General features: G+C 51.9%; 1 protein-coding gene across 1 annotated transcript; it reads left to right on the forward strand.

Moving 5' to 3' along the window:
* The first annotated feature begins 10,232 nt into the window (after positions 1–10,232).
* Positions 10,233–20,509, forward strand: NACAD (NAC alpha domain containing). The gene is made up of 8 exons (XM_049893564.1): positions 10,233–10,393; positions 13,821–18,680; positions 18,961–19,076; positions 19,197–19,271; positions 19,687–19,833; positions 19,911–20,057; positions 20,139–20,261; positions 20,423–20,509. Exons 1-8 carry the CDS (start codon positions 10,327–10,329, stop codon positions 20,435–20,437), a joined length of 5,550 nt encoding a protein of 1,849 aa, XP_049749521.1. The 5' UTR covers positions 10,233–10,326; the 3' UTR covers positions 20,438–20,509.
* Positions 20,510–20,646: the final 137 nt, after the last annotated feature.

Consider the following 20,646-nt stretch of genomic DNA (forward strand, 5'->3'; position numbering starts at 1 on the left):
TCTGAGTTTATATGTGATGTTTGCAACCTGCAAAGACAAAGATCAGGTTTATAAAGATACTGATAATTAAAAGGAATTATAATAATGAAACTTAAATAAAGTATTCAACTTATGTCAGAACCGACGTGTAGTTTGCGATGGGTTCATCTGAACAGACCCTGTCGTAAGTTGAAGACTGCCTGTATCAAGCCAGGATGCAGAACATTTCCATCACCACAGGATCCTTCATGTTACTGTTGTTCCCACCACCACCCCTTGTCTTTATCCTGGTAACCACGAATCTACATTTCTATATTTTTGTCACTTCAAGATTATCATGTAAGTGGAATCATACAAACGTAACTTCTTAGAATTGGCTTTTTTCATTAAGCATTCTCAAGTTTCATCCAAATTGTTGCAGGTATCAATAGTTCATCCATGGTAAGGGTGACACGGTTTGTTTACTGGCTATGAGATCTGTGTACAGGTTATTTCTCTGATAAATGCCCAAGAGTGGAATTGGTAAGTCTTTGGTAGTTGGCATACTTAGTTTTTAAAGAGACTGCCAAACTTTTCCAGAGTGACTGCACCATTTTACATTTCTTCCAGCAAGGTATGAGGACTCCAGTTTCTCTGCAGCCTTGTTAGCGTTTGATGTTATCACTTAAAACCATTCTTGTAGGTGTGCAGTGATACCTTACTGTGGTTTTAATTTGCACTTCTCTAATGACTCATGATGGAAAAATGGTTAAGAGCTACAGCTGCAAACCAAAAGGTTGGCAGTTCCCTTGGGAATCCTGTGGGGCAGTTCTCCTCTGTTCTGTAAGGTCACTATAAATGGGTTTAGTTTTTTTTTTTTTTTTTTTTGAATGGCTCATGATATTGAACATCTTTTCATGTGCTTTTTGGCCATCTGCATATTTTCTAGAGTGCAATGTCTTCTTGTCTCTACACATGTTCTAATTGGATTGTTTGCTTTTTTACCATTGAGTTTTGAATTCCTTAATATTTTTTATTGTGCTTTAGGTGAAAGTTTATAGCGCAAATTAGTTACTCATTCAAAAATTTATACACAAATTGTTTTGTGACATTGGTTGCAATCCCCACATTGTGTCAGCACTCTCCCCCTTTCCCTTTCCATCCCAGGTTCCCTGGGCCCATCCAGTTTTCCTGTCCCTTCCTGCCTTCTCTTTGCTCTCATATGCTTCAACTAAGAAGCACATTCCTCACGTGTGTTACTGTTTGTTTCATAGGCCTGTCTAATCTTCGGCAAACAAGGCAGACTTAAGGAATAGCTCCAGTTCTGAGCAGCATAGCCAAGGACCGTAGTCTGGGGGGGAAGGGGAGGGGGTGTACATTCTGGATATTAGTCCTTTGTCAGATATGTGATTTGCAAATATTTTCTACAGTCATAGCTTGTCTTTTCATCCTTTAACAGGATCCTTCACAGAGCAAAGGCTTTAAATTTTGATGAAGTCCAGTTTATGTTTTTCCTTGCCTGGATGATGCCTTTGGTGGCAAGTCTTAAGACTCATTGCCTAGCCCTAGGTCCTAAATACTTTTGCCTATATTTGTTTCTAAAAGTGTTACAGTTTTATGTTTTACATTTAAGTCCATGATCCATTTTGAACTAGTTTTTTAATAAGGTGTGAGACTAAGTTGAGGGTTATTTTTTGCCTATCAACTTCCAATTGTTGAAAAGCTAACCTTCCTTCATTGATTTACTTCAGAAGTCAGTTGGGCGTGTTTCTGGGTTCTCCGTCTGTTGCATTGATCTGTGTGCCTTTCTCTGCCGTTACCACACTGTCTTGATTACAGTAACTGGAAAGTAGGCATTAATATTGTGTATAGTGATTCCTTCTTTCTTTTTCAAGATTGTTTTAGCTAGCCTAGTCCCTTTGCCTTTTTTTAAATTTATTTTTGTTGAAAATATATTCAACAAAACATGCACCAATTCAACAGTTCCTATAGTACAATTCAGTGACACACTGATTACATTCTTTGAGTTGTGCAACCATTCTCACCCTCCTTTTCTGAGTTGTTCCTCCACCATTAACAAAAACTCACTGCCCCCTAAGGTTTAGTTCCTTTGCCTTTCCTGTCAATTTTAGAGTAAGCTCGTCTGCATTTATAAAAACCTTACTTGACCTTGAATAGGAATTGCATTAAACCTACAGATCAATTTAGGGAGAATCAGCATCTTCACTTCGTTGAGTTTTCCGTTCCATGAACATGGTATGCTTCTCTATGCATTTAGGTTGCCTTTGATTGCTTTCATGAGTGTTTTGCAATTATCAACATGCACATCTTGTACATGTTTTCTTAAACTTATACCAAAGTTTTTCATTTCCTTTGGAGTGATTGTAAATTGTATTGTTCTTAATTTTGGTGTTCACATATTCGTTGTTAGAAATAGGATTGATTTTTGTACATTGATCTTGTATCCTGTGACCTTGTTACTCCCTCATTTCATGTGTTTTTTGTTTGCAAATTCTTCTGGATGTTGTATGTAGATGATCATGTTCTCTGCAAAGAGGAACATTTTTTTTTATTATTCCTTTCCAATCCCTGTGTCTTTTTCTTTTCTAAAACAACCTTATTGAAATATGATTCACACACCATACAATTCACCCATTTAAAGTGTACAATTCAGTGGGTTTTAATTTATTTGCAGATATGTGCAACCATCACCACAGTCAATTTTAGAACATTTTATCAATTCAGAAAGAAACTCCATACCCTTTAGCTATCACCCACCAACTCCTCACTTCCCTTCTCTCAGCCCTAAGCAACTACTAATCTGCTTTCTGTCTATAGACTTCCCTAAACTTATATGAATAGAATCATATATCATGTGGTCTTTTGTGACTGTCTTCTTTGATTTAGCGTAACTCCAAAGTTCATCCATGTTGTAGCATGTATCAGTACCTCATTCTTTTTTATTGCTGGATATTAATTCCATTGTATAGCTCTACCACAATTTTTCATCCATTGATGGACATTGGCTGTTATGAGTAGTGCTGCTCTAAGCATTCATGTACCAGGTGTTTGTGAATATACGTTTTCAGTTCTCTCAGGTGTATACCTAGGGATGGAATTAGTGGGTCATATGGTAACTCTTTCATCATTTGAGGAATTGCCAAACTTGTTTTCAAAGCAGCTACACTATTTTACATTCCCACCAGCCATGTGTGAGGATTCTGATTTCACATCCTCACCAATACTTGTCAGACTTTTTTATTCTACCCATCCTAGTGAGTATAAAGTAGTATCACACTGTGGTTTTGATTTGCATTTCCCTGACGGCTAACGATGTTCAGCATCTTTTCATTGCTTGTTGGCCATTTGTATATCTTCATTGGAGAAATATCTATTCAGATCTTTTGTCCATTTTTGAATCAGGTTTTTTTTTTCTTTTATTACTTAGATACAAGTCTCTTATCAGATATATGATTTGCAAATATTTTTTCCCATTATGAAAGTTGTCTTTTTACTTTCTTGATGGTGCCCTTGGAGGTAGAAAAGTTAATTTTTTGAAGTCCAATTTATCTATTTGTTGTGATTGCTCTTGTTGTCATACCTAAGAATCATATGCTGAATCCCAAGGTCATAAAGTTTTATCCCTATTTTTCCTTCTAAAAGTTATAATTTTTGCTCTTAAACATACGCATTTGAGTTATTTTTGTGTGTTTTAGGTGAAAGTTTACAGCACAAATTAGTTTTTCACTCAAAAATCTTAGACACTAATTGCTTTATGACATTAGCTGCAGTCCCCACAATGTGTCAACACTCCTTTACCTCTCCAGCCTGGGTTCTCAGTGTCCGTCCAGTTTCCCTGTCCCTTCTTGCCTTTCTTTTTGGACAGGTGTTGCCCATTTGTCCTCATATTGAACTAAGAAGCATGTTCTTCATATGTATTACTGTTTTATAGGTCTGTCTAATCTTCAGCTGAAAGGTGGATTTTGGGAGTGGCTTAAGTTCTGAGTTAGCAGGGTGACGAGGGGCCATAGTCTCGGGGGTTCCTTCAGTCACCGTCAGACCAGTGAGTCTGATCGTTTTTTGTGAATTTGAATTTTGTTCTACATTTTTCTGTCTCTCTGCCCAGAACCCTCTATTGTGATTCCAGTCAGAGCAGTTGGTGGTGGTAGCTGGCACCATCTAATCCTTCTGGGCTCAGGCTGGTGAAGTCTGTAGTTCATGTGGTCCATTAGTCCTTTGGAAAACATTTGCCTTGTGTCTTTGGTTTTCTTCATTCTCCTTTGCTCTGAACGTGCTGGGACCAATAGATGAATCTTTGATGGCCGCTTGCAAGCTTTCAGGACCCCAGACACCACTCACCATAGTAGGATGTAGAACATTTTCTTTATGAACTGTGTTATGCCAGTTGACTTAGATGTCCCCCAAGACCATAGCCCCTAGCCCTCAGCCCCAGTAACTCAGTCCCTCAATGTTTTTGAGTGAGCCTAGGAAGCTTCTATGACTTTGCCTTGGTCAAGTTGTGCTGACTTCTCCTATATTCTGCATTGTCTTTCCCTTCACCAAAGTTAACACTTGTCTACTATCTAGTGATTTCCCTTCCCCACCACTCCCCTCCCTCATAACCATCAAAGATTGTTTTTTTCTGTGCTTAAATCTTTGCTTAGGAATATATTCTGGAGAAATAAGAGCTGTCACACGAATAGACATATGGATGCCCATGTTCATTGCTGCAATAGCAAAAACTTGAAAACAACCTAAGTGCCCATCAACAGATGAATGGATAAACAAATTATGGTACATACACACAGTGGAATACTACACAACAATAAAGAACGATGATGAATCCACAAAACATCTCACAACATGGATGAACCTGGAGGGCATTACACTGGGTAAAATAAGTCAACCAGATAAGGACAAATATTGTATGAGATCACTATTATAAAAACCCAAGAAAAAGTTTAAACATAAAAAAGAACAATCCTCGATGGTTGTGAGGGATTAATAGTTTTCACTAGTTTCACTGAGGAGTGGGTCAGCAGAGCTCCTCACACTGTTACTTGGAAGCTGATCTGCCTTTTATTTCTTTTTCTTGCCTTATTGCAGGACTAGAACTTGCAGTACTATGTTGAATAAGAATGGTCAGAGTAATCTTCCTTGTCTTATTCTCAATCTTAGAGGAAAAGCATTCCGTCTTTCAACATTAAATATGTTCTTAGTTGTAAGGCTTTTTGTAGATTATCAAGTTGAGGTAGTATTTGCAACTCGCTGAGAGGTTTTTTTTTTTTTTTTAATCACAAATGGGTGTTGAATTATGTCAGCTGTTTTGTGGGTGTGTGTCAATTGATAGAATCAAAATTTTTCCTCTTTAGTTGGTATGGTGGATTATATTGACAGATTTTCAGATGTTGAACCAGCCTTGCATACCTAAAATAAATTGAACTTGGTCATGGTGTGTAATTCTTTTCATATATTGTTGGATTTGATTGGATAGTATTTTAAAAAATAGGAATTTTTATGTCTAAGTTCTTTATTTGTCTGATGTTGGTATCAGTATTTCATGCCTCATAAAATGTGTTAGGACCTGTAGTAATATACCCTGTTTCATCTCCTTTTTTTTTTTTCCTCTGTCAGTCTTACTAGAGGTTTATCAATTTTATTGATTTTTTCTTTCAATAAAAAGAACCATGTTTTTGTTCTATTGATTTCCTTTATTTTTCTGTTTTCAATTTCATTGATTTCTGTTCTTCATTTTGTTTGTTTCTGCTTATATGGTTTATTTTGGTCTTTTTTTTTTTCTAGTTTCTTGAGGTAGGAACTTAGATTAATAATGTGTGACCTTTCCTCTTTCCTAAGTGCAATAAATATTTCTCTCAGCACTGCTTTAGCTACATTGCATATCACATATTTTGATGTTCTGTGTTTTTATTTTCATTCAGTTCTATATTTGGTTTGTTTTTTTAATTTCCTTGGAAATTCTCTCTTTAACCCATGGATTATTTAGAAGTGTGTTGTTTAATTTCTAAGTGTTTAGAGATTTTCTTGTTTTTCTGTTATTGATTTCTAGTTTGAGTCCATTGCGGTCTTGAGTACATATTCTGTGTGATTTCAACTCTTTTAAATATGTTGATGTTCGTTTTATGGCCCAGGATTTGCTCTATCTTGGGAAATGTCTCATATGTGCTTTAAAAATATACATATTCTGCTGTCATTAGGTAGCATATTCTATATAGAGATCTGTTGGTTAATTGTGATGTTTAGATCTTCTACATTCTTGCTGATTTTCTGTCTAGTAATTCCATCAGTTACTGAGAAGGATGAGTTGAAGTCTTCAACTATAATTGTGGATTTGTCTATTTCTCTTTTCAGCTCTATTAATTTTCTTCATGTATTTTGAGGCTCTGTTGTTTGGTACAGAGCATTAGGATCATTAAGTCTTCCTAGTGAACAGATCCATCATAAAGTATGTCACTATATAATGCCCTTCTTTTTCTCTAGTAATTCTCTGAAGTCTACTTTATCAATTATTAATATAGTCACTCCTGCTTGGTTTTGTTTGTTTGATTAGTGCTTGCATGTTATACCTTTTTCTGTTCTCTTACTTTCAATCTATCTGTATTGTTAAATTTGAAGTGATTTTCATGTAAACAGCTTTTTTTTTAAACCCACTTTGCCATCTCTGCCTTTAATTTGTGTATTTATCCTATTTACATTTAAGATAATTATTGACATATTAAATCTGTCAGTTTGTATCTTCTGCCACTGTTTCTTGTTCCTTGTTTCTCTTTTCTTGCTTTCCTGTGGACTAGGACTAGGATTAGGACTAGGACTAGGACTCCATCTTGATTTATTTATAGTTTTTTTTTTTTTTTTTTGGTATCACTTTAGTTTTCTCAGTGTTTGCTCTGGGTATTAAAATATGCATATGTGGGATGGTCACAATCTGCTGGTGTCAACATTTTACCACTTTACTTCCATTTCTGTCCCGTTTACCTTCCTGAACTTCAAATATCATTGTCCTGAGTTCAGGTGGTGTTATAAATTTTTTGTTTCAGTTATCACATATGCTTTAGAAAACTTATAAGGAAAAGGGTTGTCTATTGTATTTACCCATATTTGTACTTTTTCCATCATTCTTTCTTCCTTCCTGATGCTCCAAGATTCCTTCTTTTATCATTTCCTTTCTGTTAGAACAACTTCCTTTAGTTGTTCTTTAAGGCTAAGTCTACTAGTAACAAATTCCTTTAGTTTTCCGTCACCTGAGAATGTGTTTATTTCTCCTTCATTCCTGAAGAACAGTTTCTTTTCTTTCAGCACTTGAAAAATGTTGTCTCACTTCCTTCTAGCCTCTATAGTCATTGTCATTCTAATTGGTGTACCAATGTGTCATTTCTCTCTGGCTGCTTTCGAGATTGTTTTCTTTGTCTCTAGTTTTCAGAAGTTTAATTATGACGTGTCTTGGCTTGGATTTCTTCAGGTTTACCCTCTGAGGTTTGCTCGGCTACTTGAATTTGAAACTTTTGCTTAATTTGGGACGTCTCAGCCACAATTTCTTCAATTCCTTTTTCGGCCCCAATATCTTTCTCCTCTCCTTCTGGGACTCTAATAATATGATGGATCTTTTGTTATTATTCCACAGGTTCCTGGGCCTCTGTTCAATTTTTTTTTTTCAGACTGTTTTCTTTTTGTTGTTCAGCTGGGTTATTTCTATTGATTTGTCCTCAATTTCACTGATTCTTTCTTCTGTTATCTTTATCTACTAATAAGTCGATCCAGTGAGTTTTTCTTTTCTGTGATTGTTCTGTATTCATCTATAATTTTTTTTAATAACTCCTGTTTCTTTGCTAAGATTTTATTTTTGTTCATTTGTTTCAATGAACAAAATTCAAAAATGATCTGTTGAATCATTTTTTAATGACAATTGTTTTAAAATCTTGGTCAGATAATTCCAGCACCTTATTAACCTCAGTGTTGGTGTCAATTGGTTGTCTTTTTTCATTGTAGTTGTGATTTTCCTGGTTCTTGGTATGATGGGTGATTTTTTTATTGTATCCTGAACAGTTTGACTATTATGTTAATTTTTTGTTATTTTAGCAGGCAGTCACCCTGTTTAGGTTTAGCATGCAGGTCCTGGGCTACTTTTGTGGCCCATGGTTCCAATAACAATGTAATTTTCAGAACCTTTGTGGGGCTATGTTGGTCAGCTTGGTTTATCTCATATCACTAGGTCTCCTACAGGTCCCTGTTGGTATTGTTTGAAGGTATGGAAGGAGTTTCCTCAGGGTTGTGTCTAGGTGGGGGAAGGGAGTCTCAGATGGAGAATGCTTCATGGGTTGAGTGCTTGTTGTGGCCAGATCCCCTTTGCCAGTACCCCCTGTTACACAGTGTCTTTGGGCAGGGATGGAGAACATCTCAGGCCCCGTGGGCTACGAAGATGCTTAGCTCCTGGTCAGCTGGGCTTCCTATTGATCCCCTTGCCAGTTCTACCAGCCTTGCCTGGTGTTGTCAGTGGGACTCTTAACTCCATACAAGGATAAGTAATTTTCTGTTGGTAGGTTGGGTGTAGGAAAACGCTGGCAGGCTCACTGTCTTCTGTTGGGTGGGGAGTCATAAGATACCCTGTGTCTATGCTGTTCTTCCAGCTCTGGGGTCCATACCAGCTCACTTGCCTCCTTTCATCTTTGAGAGTTCTCTTTTGGTTGTCTCTTGAGTTATTCATTGGATTTATAGTTGTACTTAATAGGGAAGAACAGAGAGACAAGTCTATGCCATCTTGTCTGGACTGGAAGCCCCTCAATCCCCACTGAAGGTTTTTACACTTATGGGTGACATGATCAGATATGGCTTCTGAAAAATCAATGGTGGGTGACAATATGGAAGGCAGCTGTCAGAGCAGCTGAGGTTATGAAGGATTCAGCTAAGGCAATGGAAGAAGGGTCATAGGAGGCAATTTAGAAATAGTTGAGAGGTGAAGATGATAGTCCCTAAGTGGAAGGTGTGAAGAAAAGGAAGAAGAGGATAAACCCTGCATTTCTGGTTGAGCAACCAGGATGGATAGATGGATAGGTTTGCTGACTGAGAGAGAATGCAGGCTTCAGAGCAGATTTGTGGGAGGATGCTGGGCTTAGGTTTGGGCATGGTGGGTTTTGGTGCCTGGGGTACAGGGGGAAAGATTCCCAGCAGGCAGCTAATGGGCAGCGTTGAACGGAGAGCCTGGGCCTGGGGGAGAGTCAGGGCGGTCCCTGGTTCATGAGCTGAAAGTGTAGCCAGCAGAGCAGAGGACTAAGAATGGAGGAAACATACATCCTACAACAATGCTGTGTTCTGATTCCCGACTTCCCCACTGTCTGCAAGCTCTGGATGGTAACAATGTCTCATTCATCTCTGCTTCCCCGTGCCTGGCACGGGGTGGGTGCTCAGTGAATCTGGGTGGTGGAGTGGGCTGTGTGGAAGCAAACAGTGCATTTTGGGAAGGCAAAGGGGAAAGTTTTTATTCGTGGAGGCTGTGGCCGTGGCGGCTGCCAAGAATGGAAGAAGGCGCATTTCTTCTCGTCGTTTCCAACTAGTAACTAGAGAACTGAGGGGCTGGGAGGACAAAACACCGAGCTATAGAGCGCTGTGGAGACCTAGGGCTCAGGGAGCGGTCTTGGGCCTCCGTTCCTGTCCGAGCTCCTGCCGTCCCTGGTTGCCATGGGGACGGGAGGCGGTTTCCAAGGAGACCGTGGACGGCTAGGATCACCCAATCGTGTGGGCTCCCTCCCCCCCCCCCCCGCCCTCTGCAGCGCACCTTGGGGCTGGAGAAGCCCAATTGATAGTGGCTAAGGTCCCCTCCTGGTCCTTTACACACCCTCTGCGTATCCGCCAGGGGCAGGCGGCTCCGGGACCCTTTACTTTCTGAATCTCCTTCACATCGAGGTCTCGAGAGGGCAGGGCATATATGCCCAGCCCCCAGCGGCTTGCTCTTCCACCCCGGCCCTCGGAGTCGCCCCTGCCTCTGCCCCGGATTGCTGAGGGGTGCCGCCCACCCGGGGCCAGTGCAGCTGCCCCGGGCGCCGTCCCCTCATTGGGGCGCCGCCCTGCTGAGTTGCACCTGCTCCCTTCGCTGCAGTACCGGGGTTAGGTGTCAGGGAACTGGAGGCTGTGCCGCCCCGCCCACTCTGCGCCCCGCGCCCGCCGCAGCGCCTGGCACGCGCGCGCACAAGCTCACTCGGGGCGCCAGGCGGGCGGGGCGCTGACGTCACGCGACCCCCCCTCCGGCGGGGCCGAGGGGCGGTGGCCGCGCAGGCTCCACGGGCGGCCGCACGCACTGACCGGCCGACCCGCCGACTGACCGACGATCTGCGGGTCCGGCGGGCGCACGGCCAGGCCATGCCCGGGGAGGCGGCCCGCGCGGAGCTGCTTCTGCCGGAGGCGGGCGGCCCTGGCCCGCACACAGGTGAGGCTTCGGCCCTGCGTTTGGCGCGCCCCTCTGCAGCCCCGCGCCTCTTGCTTTGCCCTCCGTTCCCGACACCCCTACTTCACGCCACCTCACCCTCCCGGGCCGCCTGGCCATCCCCATCCTCTCGGGTCCTTGCCTCCCTCCACCTGGAGCCAGCACGCGCACCCCGCCCCCCGCCCACTCGGAAGGGCTGCGGGGGAAGGGCGCGGCCAGGGAGTGTCAGACGGGGGTGTCCCGGGGCTGGGGCGTCGGAGCGAGTCGTGTATCCCAGCCGGGGTCCGGGCGCCGTGCCCCATTGTCTGCGAAGAGCTGCGGCCCGGGCGGGGCAGGGCTGGCCGCCCGTGAGGTGGCACGGAGCAGAGGCTCCGGGTGGCGAGCCAGTGGCGACCCTGAAAGCTGAGCTTTCCCGTCCCACCTCCAGGGAGCTCGGAGCCAGGAAGGGGTTCAAAACTGCGCCCTGGCACCATTGGGGCCCCGCGGCGGGCAGAGCAGGGGCGCCAGCCTCAGATGCCCGAGGGCTGCCCCAGGGGACCGGCGAGCTGGGAAGGAGGTGGGATGATTGATCACCGCTCAAGAAGAGCAGCAGCACCAAGTCTGAGCCTGGGGACTCCCAGGCCGAGTCTGGGATGTAGGAGACGCTGGGGGAAGGGCAGCAGGGAGTGGAGAGAGGCCGGAAGCGCAGTGGCAGGGGTGCAGACAATCCCTGTGTCCTTGGAGTGGCTGTGTCAGCAAGTGTTGGTGGAGGTGGGTGGGGTCTGTCTTGGATCTGAGGAGGCTCTGCACTAGGGTGGCCTCCAGCGTCCAGGTCAGGCGTTGTGAATGGCGCTGCCCAGAGCTGGTCATGGCTCAAGGATGGCCAAGGGCACCTTGCTCAGTGGGTGAGGAGTCAAGGGCTTTGGCCCTGAGGATGAACCAGGGTTGGGTCTAAAAGCTGAGGAGGTGCCCAGGCTGCCCCTCCCAGGGCCAGTAGAGGGGAGGGAGGATGCAGTGCAGCCTCCAGAGCCCAGATCTGGAGTCTTGTGCTGGCTCTGCTCCCCCTAACTTGGTGACCTTGAACAAACCTTTGACCTTCAGTTTCCCCCTGCCATTCTGACCTTGGTCCAGTCCACACCCCCCCCCAGAAGGAGACATTGGAGCCCCGTGCTAGTGGGCAGGGGCTATGCTGGGGATCAGTGCCAGGAGCCCCAGCCTTGGCATACCCCATGCCACCCAACAGTCCTCACTAGCCACGCCCACTCCCAGGTTTGGGTTTCAGTCCCACCCCAGAGGACCAAAAGTACCAGCTTCTCAGTATCCGCTGGCCATCCCAGCACCCGCTTCCCAGCTCCTGTGGGAACCCAGAGCGGTACTGCCTGGGGATGCATGCCAGCCAGCCCTGAAGCCCTGACTCTGCTGAGGAAAGACAAGCGGCTTGGCCAGGAGGGATGCACCCTTCTGCGTTCATCTACAGCTCAGCAGATATCTTCTCCGGCTCAGCAGATATCTTGCCAGCAGCCTTGTACCTGATTTTACAGATGAGAAAGCTGAGGCACAAGAGTGGTTTGGTAATTTGTGGGAGGTTATACAGGGAGTATGGTGGAACTGGACCAGGGCTGTCTGGAGCCTTGCTCTCCTTGCGTCCAGGGACTCAGCCCAGGTAACTGTTCTGTGCTGCCACCTCCCCCACTCCCTTTTGGGCAGTGACTGGCCTGAGCCTTTGGCAGGAGTAGCAGGGCCTTCAGCAGATGCTTCACACATAGGTGTCTGGGCCTGAAGGTCCAGGTGTGCAGACTGCTGAGGGGGCTGGTTGGCATCCCTTAAATGGGACCTCCTCACACAGCCGTTGAAAATGAGATTCACTAGTATGTGAAATGCCATGGAAAAATGCGTATGAGGTAATGTTGGGTAAAAACAGTAAGGTTCAAAATTGAGTGTGTGGTACGATCTCAACTAATAAAACACAGGTCTATAAAAAAAAAAACTAGAAGGAATAACAATAGCAGAGGTTTGGGCTGTAGTGTAACTCTGAGAGGCTCTCTTCTGCCCCCCTGGGCTTCCTGAGTATTTCCCAGCCCACGCCCATGTTTGATTGTGTGCATGTGCAGCAGAGCTGTCAGGTGGAGGTATGCGTTGTCCACAAGTGGGTACTGAGCTCTGCCTGTGCTGAGGCCATGTTACAGTGGAGCCTAACAGGAGCGGAGGTGTGTGTGGCAGGGCAGAAAGGGAGCTCACCCTGTGAAGGCGAGGGAGTGCACCCACTTGTTCTAGTTCCTGGCAGAGGTGGTGGACCCTGCCCATGCAAAGGAGGTACAGTAGTACCCATGGGCTGCCGTGTTGGTTCTGTAGAAGACACGTTGGGATGACTGCCATTGCAGGCCTGAAGCCTCCCCAGCCTCTCTGAGCCAGCTGGCTTCCCCGCACCGGCCCTGGAGGACAGGGCAGCCTTTCTCTTTTGTGCCCATGTAAGGGATCACGTCATACTGCACAGTCCTTCCAGCCTGACACCTGAGAGGTTTGGTAACTTGTGGGAGGTTTGGTAATTTGTTCTTCTTGGTGGCACCCCAGCTACATCTCAGTGGGATGCTCCGCCTTTCCAGTCTCCAGAGACTTGGCCGCATGCAGAGACTTGGCCGCATGCAGGGCCCTGGCCCCTTCTCCCTGTGCCAAGGGGCCTGGCTCTGGGAGGCAGGAGTGGGGGTGAGACCCCTGATAAGACCCTGGCAGGTTAACCTAAGTGTAGGCCTAGATTTGGTGAGGGGAGGCATGGGAGGAGCCAGGGATGGAGGGTGGAACCCCTCCCTACCAGAGCCAGTGTAAAGGAGACCTAGGATGGGACTAGATTTGCTGCAGTCACACCATGTGGTTAAACAGAGCTGGAGCCGACGCAGGACCCCGACCCCCAGTCAGGCCCTCAACCTTGCTCTATGTGGCTTGTCTGGTGAGGAGGTCAAGAAGAAGGACTTTGGGCTGCCCACAGATTCAGGTTCTTCTGTGAGGCCCAGTACGGATTATAGTAAAAAGAAGTAGGAAGCCAGTCTCCTGAGGAGATGGGAAAGCAAGTTAAATCTTCTCTGGATTTTCTCAGAGAAAAGCCAAGAGAAGAGTCCACTTTAATCTGCAGTAAAACCCCCACAGGCCTCTCCCGTCGCCCAGCTCCAGCCCTGCTGCTGTGGCCAGTTGCCCAGTGCTCGGTCAGAACTCTTAAAATCCCTCCTTCATGCTGTCCACACCGCTGGCTTCTCTCTCATCCTCCCAGACCAGCTTTCCTCTAAGCCCTTTCAAACATAAGCCCACCTCATCTTCTGGGCTCCCCTCACCCTGAGCGGGTCTCTCATCTGAGAACGGAGAGGCAGCCCAGCTTTGGAGCGCTGCGTCTCTTTGGTGTGGCCTGGAGACGCCCCCCAGGGCCCTGTGCCCTTTCCCATCTCTTCCTCTGTCTCCACAGATTTGTCCTGTGATGCCGCTGCTGCTACCATCCTAAGTGGGGACCAGCTGGAACACTGCACCACACCTCCAGGGTCCAATCCTCTGGCCGTCACGTTCCTGCCCAGCAAGCCGGGTGCCCGGCCCCAGCCTGAGGGAGCTAGCTGGGATGCAGGGCCAGGCCAGGCCCCGTTGGCCTGGGCACTCCCAGCAGAGGGCAGCCCCATCCCAGTGTCTCCTGAGGGCCAGCCAGCGGAGGCGCCCCTCCCAGCCACTTTGGAGCCACGGATTGTGATGGGCGAGGAGACCTGCAGGCTTCCCACGCTGCCCAGGGCAGCCGCCCCAGAGCTCAGGGACTGGGCAGGTGGGCACGCCAACCTGAACCCACCCTCTGAGTTATGTTCTCAGGGTGACCCTCCTGTGCCTTTCCCTCACCCAGAGCCTGATTCCTTCTTCACGCCCCCCTCAACCCCTCCGCAGACCACCTGTGCCCTGCCTCCAGGCCTTGGGCCCTGCATGGAGGCCTGTGACTCTGAGGCAGAGCTGCTTGACTCACCGCCCACCTCGCCCTCGGGCTCCTACATCACAGCAGATGGGGACAGCTGGGCTTCCTCCCCATCCTGCTCCTTCAACATGCTGGCCCCAGCAGAAGGGCTGGACCTCCACTCGGGCTGGGGCTTCTCTCCTCCAGGCACCATGGCTGGGGAGCGGGAGCCTCATGCCGCGGGGCCCCCGGGCCCCCACTCCTCTGCGTCCAGCCTCTCAGGTGACAGCAGTTCTTCCTGGGGCCAGGAGGAGAACCTCTTTGACCTTGACTTTCTGGCAAATGACCCAATGATCCCTGCAGCCCTCCTGCCCTTCCAGGGCAGCCTCATTTTCCAGGTGGATGCAGTGGAGGTCCTGCTGCTGCCCACCCCGGAGGAAGAGAAGGTGGAGGCCAAGGCTCCTGGCTCAGCTGGAGACCTGAGTGGGGAGGGCGAGGAGGACAGCACTTCCGCTTCCTTCCTGCAGTCACTGTCAGACACCTCCATCATTGAGGGCGTGGATGAGGCCTTCGCATTCCGGGATGACACCTCGGCGGCCTCCTCCGACTCGGACTCAGCCTCCTATGCTGGGGCAGATGACGAGAGGCTGTACAGTGGGGAGCCGCATGCCCAGCCCAGCACCCTGCTCCAGGACAGCAGGTGCAAGGTCGAGGAGAGGCAAGAGGACTGGGCCCCATCTTTGGGCCAGCAGGAGCCCATGCCCGTGGTCTCGAAAGGAGAGGTTGTGGAAATAATGGCGACCCAGGTGCCATGTGGTGAGGAGGGCTTCCTTTCAGGCCAGGAGGCAGCCACCGCAGTAATACCTCACAATTGGCAGGCAGAAGCAGGTCCTGGTGTGGGCCCAGAGCCAGCTGCCGTAGGCCTGCCTCCGCTTGAGGAAGAAATGGCAGACTCCTCTGTAGGGCAAGAGGATGCTGCCAGGGTAACACCTCCACTCCTGCCAGAAGAAGGCCTCGCCTTAGGCGAGGTTTCTATGGCAACACCTCTGACCTTACAGGAGGAAGTGAGTGCTACCTTAGGCCATGAGACTACTGCTACAGAAATGCCGCAAACCCTGAAGGAAGAAGTCAGCCTCGTTCCATGCCCAGATTCGCTTGCTATGTCAGTGACTCTTCAGAATGAAAAGGAGGAGGTAGGCCCAGGCCTCACCTCAGGTCGGGGGTCTGTTGCTACAGCAACACCTGTGCCCCTGTATGAAGGATGCATTTTATGCCAGGAGTCTGTTTCTATGACAACTCCTGTGACCCTGCAAAGAAAAGCCAGCCTCACTTTACACCGGGAATCTGTTTCTATGGCAACACCTCTTCCCCTGCAAAAAGAAGCAGCCCTTCCCTTAGGCCAGGAGCCTGTTGCTATGGCAACCCCTCAGGCCCTGCAGGAAGAAGTAGGCTGCCCCCTAGGGACAGCGCCTGCTGCTTCGGAGGCAGCTCTGGCCCAGCCTGAAGTAGGTGCGGCCTTAGGACTGATGTCTGCTTCTGAGTTAGTGGCTGTGGCAAAGCCATCGACTACAGAGCCAGAAGCAGAACCTGTAGCCTTGGACCAGACCCAACAAGATGGAGTAGGCCCTGCCTTAGACCTGGAGCCGGTGCCAGAAACTGTGACCCCCATGGCCTCAGGGAAAGATGCAGATCTTACCTCAGAGCCTGTACCTGGCAGGGGGAAGGGGCAGGAAGCAGCCAGGGGGCTCTCGGGGCCTGAGCCAGGGACTGGCAGTGGCTTACAGCACACAGATGATGGGGCTGGGGGGCTTGAGAGCCAGGGGGATGAAGGCCTCCCTGCGCGGACCTCAGGTTCTGGAAAGGCCCTGGGTAGTAGCAGCTGGATGGTGGATCTGGCCATCAGCCCCGAGCTCTGCCAGAAAAGGGAGCCTGGGCTGCCTGCAGCCATGGCCTCAGAGGCTGGGCTTGACTCCAGCCCAGAGCCTTCAGCAGGGGCTGTGCTCGGGCCTTCTGGCAGGGGCTGCCCTGGAGAACCCATGTCTGCTACAACACCCCCAGCCCCCTCCTGGGTGCCAGAGCTTGGGGCTGGGGCGGGCCTCCAAGCCCTCCAGCCCCACCTGGGCATGGAGGAGCAGGCCCAAGCAGCTTCCACCCATCTCAGCCACTCCCCCTGCCAGTCCCAAGGTCCCTATGCCCAGGAGTTGCCCACCGAAGTCCTTGACAGGTCCCAGCTCACCGAGGCCCACGACAGGTCCCCGCCCGCCGAGGACCACGACACATCACCACCCAGCGAGGCCCACGACAGGTCCCCGCCCAGCGAGGCCCAGGACACCTCCCCGCCCAGCGACGACCACGACACGTCCCCGCCCAGCGATGACCACGACACGTCCCTGCCCAGCGATGACCACGACATGTCCCTGCCCAGCGAGGCCCGGGAAACGTCCCCGCCCAGCAAGGCCCACGGCACGTCCCCGCCCAGCGAGGCCCACGACACGTCCCCGCCCAGCGAGGCCCACGACACGTCCCCGCCCAGCCACGACCACGACACGTCCCCGTCCAGCAAGGACCACGACACGTCCCCACCCACCGAGGCCCGGGACACGTCCCCACCCAGCGAGGCCCACGACACATCCCCGCCCAGCCACGACCACGACACGTCCCCACCCAGCGAGGCCCACGACACGTCCCCGTCCAGCGAGGACCACGACACGTCCCCGTCCAGCGAGGACCACGACACGTCCCCGCCCAGCGAGGACCACGACACGTCCCCGCCCAGCGAGGCCCACGACACGTCCCCGTCCAGCGAGGCCCACGACACGTCCCCGCCCAGCGATGACCACGACACGTCCCCGTCCAGCGAGGCCCACGACACGTCCCCGCCCAGCGATGACCACGACACGTCCCCGCCCAGCGAGGCCCGGGACACCTCCCCGCCCAGCGAGGCCCACGACACGTCCCCGCCCAGAGAGGCCCACGACACCTCCCCGCCCAGGGAGGCCCGGGACACGTCCCCGCCCAGCGAGGCCCATGACACCTCCCCGCCCAGCGAAGCCCGGGACACGTCCCCGCCCAGCGAGGCCCACGACACCTCCCCACACAGCGAGGCCCGGGACACGTCCCCACCCAGCGAGGCCCAAGACACCTCCCTGCACAGCGAGGCCCGGGACACGTCCCCACCCAGCGAGGCCCACGACACCTCCCCGCACAGCGAGGCACACGACACGGCCCCGCCCAGCGAGGCCCATGACACCTCCCCGCACAGTGAGGCCCGGGACACGTCCCCACCCAGCGAGGCCCACGACACGTCCCCGCCCAGCGAGGCACACGACACGGCCCCGCCCAGCGAGGCCCATGACACCTCCCCGCACAACGAGGCCCGGGACACGTCCCCACCCAGCGAGGCCCACGACACCTCCCCACACAGTGAAGCCCAGGACACGTCCCCGCCCAGCGAGGCACACGACACGGCCCCGCCCAGCGAGGCCCATGACACCTCCCCACACAGCGAGGCCCGGGACACGTCCCCGCCCAGCGAGGCCCACGACACCTCCCCGCACAGCGAAGCCCGGGACACGTCCCCGCCCAGCCAGGCTCACGACACCTCCCCGCACAGCGAGGCCCGGGACACGTCCCCACCCAGCCAGGCCCGGGACACATCCCCGCCCAGCGAGGCCCACCACACCTCCCCGCACAGCGAGGCCCATGACATGTCCCCTCCCAGCGAGGCCCGGGACACGTCCCCGCCCAGCGAGGCCCACCACACCTTCCCGCCCAGCGAGGCCCTGGACACCTCCCCGCCCAGCCACGACCACGACACGTCCCCGTCCAGCGAGGACCACGACACGTCCCCGCCCAGCGAGGCCCGGCACACGTCCCCGCCCAGCGAGGCCCACGACACGTCCCCGCCCAGCGAGGCCCACGACACGTCCCCGCCCAGCGAGGCCCACGACACGTCCCCGCCCAGCAAGGCCCACGACACCTCCCCGCCCAGCAAGGCCCAGGACATGTCCCAGTACCCCGACGCCTCTTTGCCTGGTTTCCTGGCTGGGGCAGCCCCTATCCCCTGCCTTTGTCAGGGGTTCAGAGAAGACTGCAGGGACAAGGGGCCCCCAGGCCTGCCAGGCCTCCAGCAGCTTGGCACAGATGCTCCTCCAGCAGCAGCTGCCGTCTCAGGAAACCCGGTGCCTCCTGGGGCTGGGCAGCAGGCTGGCCTCTCGTGCCCCTCGCCCCCGCTCAGCCCCAAGGCAGCCCCCATGGGGGGCCCCCATGCCAAAGCCCTGGCCGCTCATATCTGCGCCCCCTGCCAAGTGCCTCCATGCTCGGGGCTCTGCCCCCCAGCCAGTCCCCTGGGGCTCTCAGCCCCTGAGCAGCAAGAGGACCAGGACAGCCTTGAGGAAGGTAAGGGGGAGGTAGGGCGTTGGGGGGGGAACAGCTCCTTCCAGGGTTGGCACTGCTGTCCTGAGCTGGAGGGAGTCCCACAGGAAAGGGGTGGACCCCACACACCAGGAGGGGTGGACTCCTACAGGTGAGGGGAAAACTGCACACTCCAGAAAGGGCAGAGCCCCACAGGAGAAAGGTGGACCCCTACCTGTGACCACCAAGGCCAACAGTTGCCCTTGCTTCCCGCCTTGAGGCTGCAGCCAAGCCTGGGCCTGAGCCTCTGCTGCCTCCTCCCCAGACTCCTTTCGGGCTCCAGGTTCGGGCCAGCACTCGGACAGCCATGCGGAGTCATCAGCCCCCGAGATGGAGGAGCAGGACCTTGCAGCCCCTCGGACATCGCGGTGCCCACCCCAGGTGGTCCTCCGTACCCTTGCACCCTGGTCTGGTGGGGGGATGATGAGCTTCAAGGGGCCCGATGGATGAAGGGTGTTGCTCCCAGCCCTGGCAGTGCTCAGTCTTCTTTCCCACCCCCAGGCCCCAACGGTAGGCAGCAGTGAAGAGACCATCGCTAAAGCCAAGCAGAGCCGCAGTGAGAAGAAGGCCCGAAAGGTGAGTGCAGTGTACGCGGTGAGGGCCCTCTGCTAGGAGGGGTGGGCTGGTGGCACAGCTATGGGTGGGAAGGCTCTCCCCCGCCAACTGGGAACCAGCTGCCAGAAGGACATGGTCCTTCCACACACCTTCCACACCCCACTGCTGGGCACTCTGGAGCCCTGTCCATAGGGGCTCCCCGGGTAAATGCCAGGAACCCACAGACAAATGGAGCACTGGACTCTCACCTTGTGAGATAGCTTAAGCTACAGGGTCAGAGTTGAAACAGACTTAGTGATAGCACGAGTCTAATCCTCTTGTCTCAGGGACAGGGCAGGACAGCTCAGCCTGTCCCTTTGACCAGAGGCTGCCATCTGGCCCCCAGCTCAGGGGAGAAGATGGAGTCTTAGCCCCTCCTGCCCCCCCCCCCCCGCAGGCTATGTCTAAACTGGGCTTGCGGCAGATTCAGGGCGTCACCAGGATCACCATCCAGAAGTCCAAGAACATCCTCTTTGTTATCAGCAAGCCTGATGTCTTCAAGAGCCCAGCCTCTGACACCTATGTGGTCTTCGGCGAGGCAAAAGTCTGTCCTGACGGTGGTGGGTGGGGGGTGGGGGAGCTGGGTGCAGGATGCCTGACCCTTGCCTTGTATGCCTGTAGATTGAGGACCTCTCTCAGCAAGTGCACAAAGCTGCAGCAGAGAAGTTCAAGGTGCCCGCTGAGCCCTCAGCCAGTGCGTCTGAGTCAGCTCCAGGGCTGCGGGCGACACCGGAGTGCCAGGAGGAGGAGGAGGAGGAAGAGGAGGAGGTGAGGCTGTGGGGTGCAGCCGGGCTCAGCCTCGGGTGGCTCAGCAGCTTCGTGCTACCGCCTGCCTGCTTCTTCCCACAGGTGGACGAGACAGGGCTGGAGCTTCGGGACATTGAGCTGGTGATGGCCCAGGCCAATGTGTCGAGGGCCAAGGCTGTGCGGGCCCTGAGAGACAACCACAGTGACATCGTCAATGCCATCATGGTGAGCGACCAGCTGGACCATTCCGGAGGTGGCAGGACCATATCTCTGGCTGTCCTAGCCAGAAGGCCCCACCTGCCTTTCCAAAGGCCTGGTGGAAGGTCCTGCAGTTGTCTTTGGGGTTCCCGTTCTCCTCACCTGACACCTCTCTGTATTTCCTGCAGGAGCTGACAATGTAGCCACCGGATGGCCATCCCTCCCAGCCGCCCCCCTGCCTTCTCCCCTCCCAGCACTGCTGCTCAATAAATCTGTACCCCTCAGTGCCGCCTCTGCTCCTGGGTGCTCATGGAGATTTACTGTTCAGTGAGGGTAGTGGTCGCCCTCCTCCTGCATGCCCAGAGGTGGCCAACTCATCGAGCAAGGACACGAGGTCAGGCTACCTGGCTGA

The sequence above is a fragment of the Elephas maximus genome, chromosome 8, assembly GCF_024166365.1.
Source record: "Elephas maximus indicus isolate mEleMax1 chromosome 8, mEleMax1 primary haplotype, whole genome shotgun sequence".
NCBI lineage: Eukaryota > Metazoa > Chordata > Mammalia > Proboscidea > Elephantidae > Elephas > Elephas maximus.

Excerpts from the sequence above, each read along its gene's own strand:
- NACAD (XM_049893564.1), top strand. The coding sequence starts at position 10,327 with ATGCCCGGGGAGGCGGCCCGCGCGGAGCTGCTTCTGCCGGAGGCGGGC. Across the intron at positions 18,681-18,960 it reads CCAGGACAGCCTTGAGGAAG|ACTCCTTTCGGGCTCCAGGT; the intron begins GTAAGGGGGAGG and ends CCTCCTCCCCAG. Across the intron at positions 20,058-20,138 it reads AGGAGGAGGAAGAGGAGGAG|GTGGACGAGACAGGGCTGGA; the intron begins GTGAGGCTGTGG and ends TTCTTCCCACAG.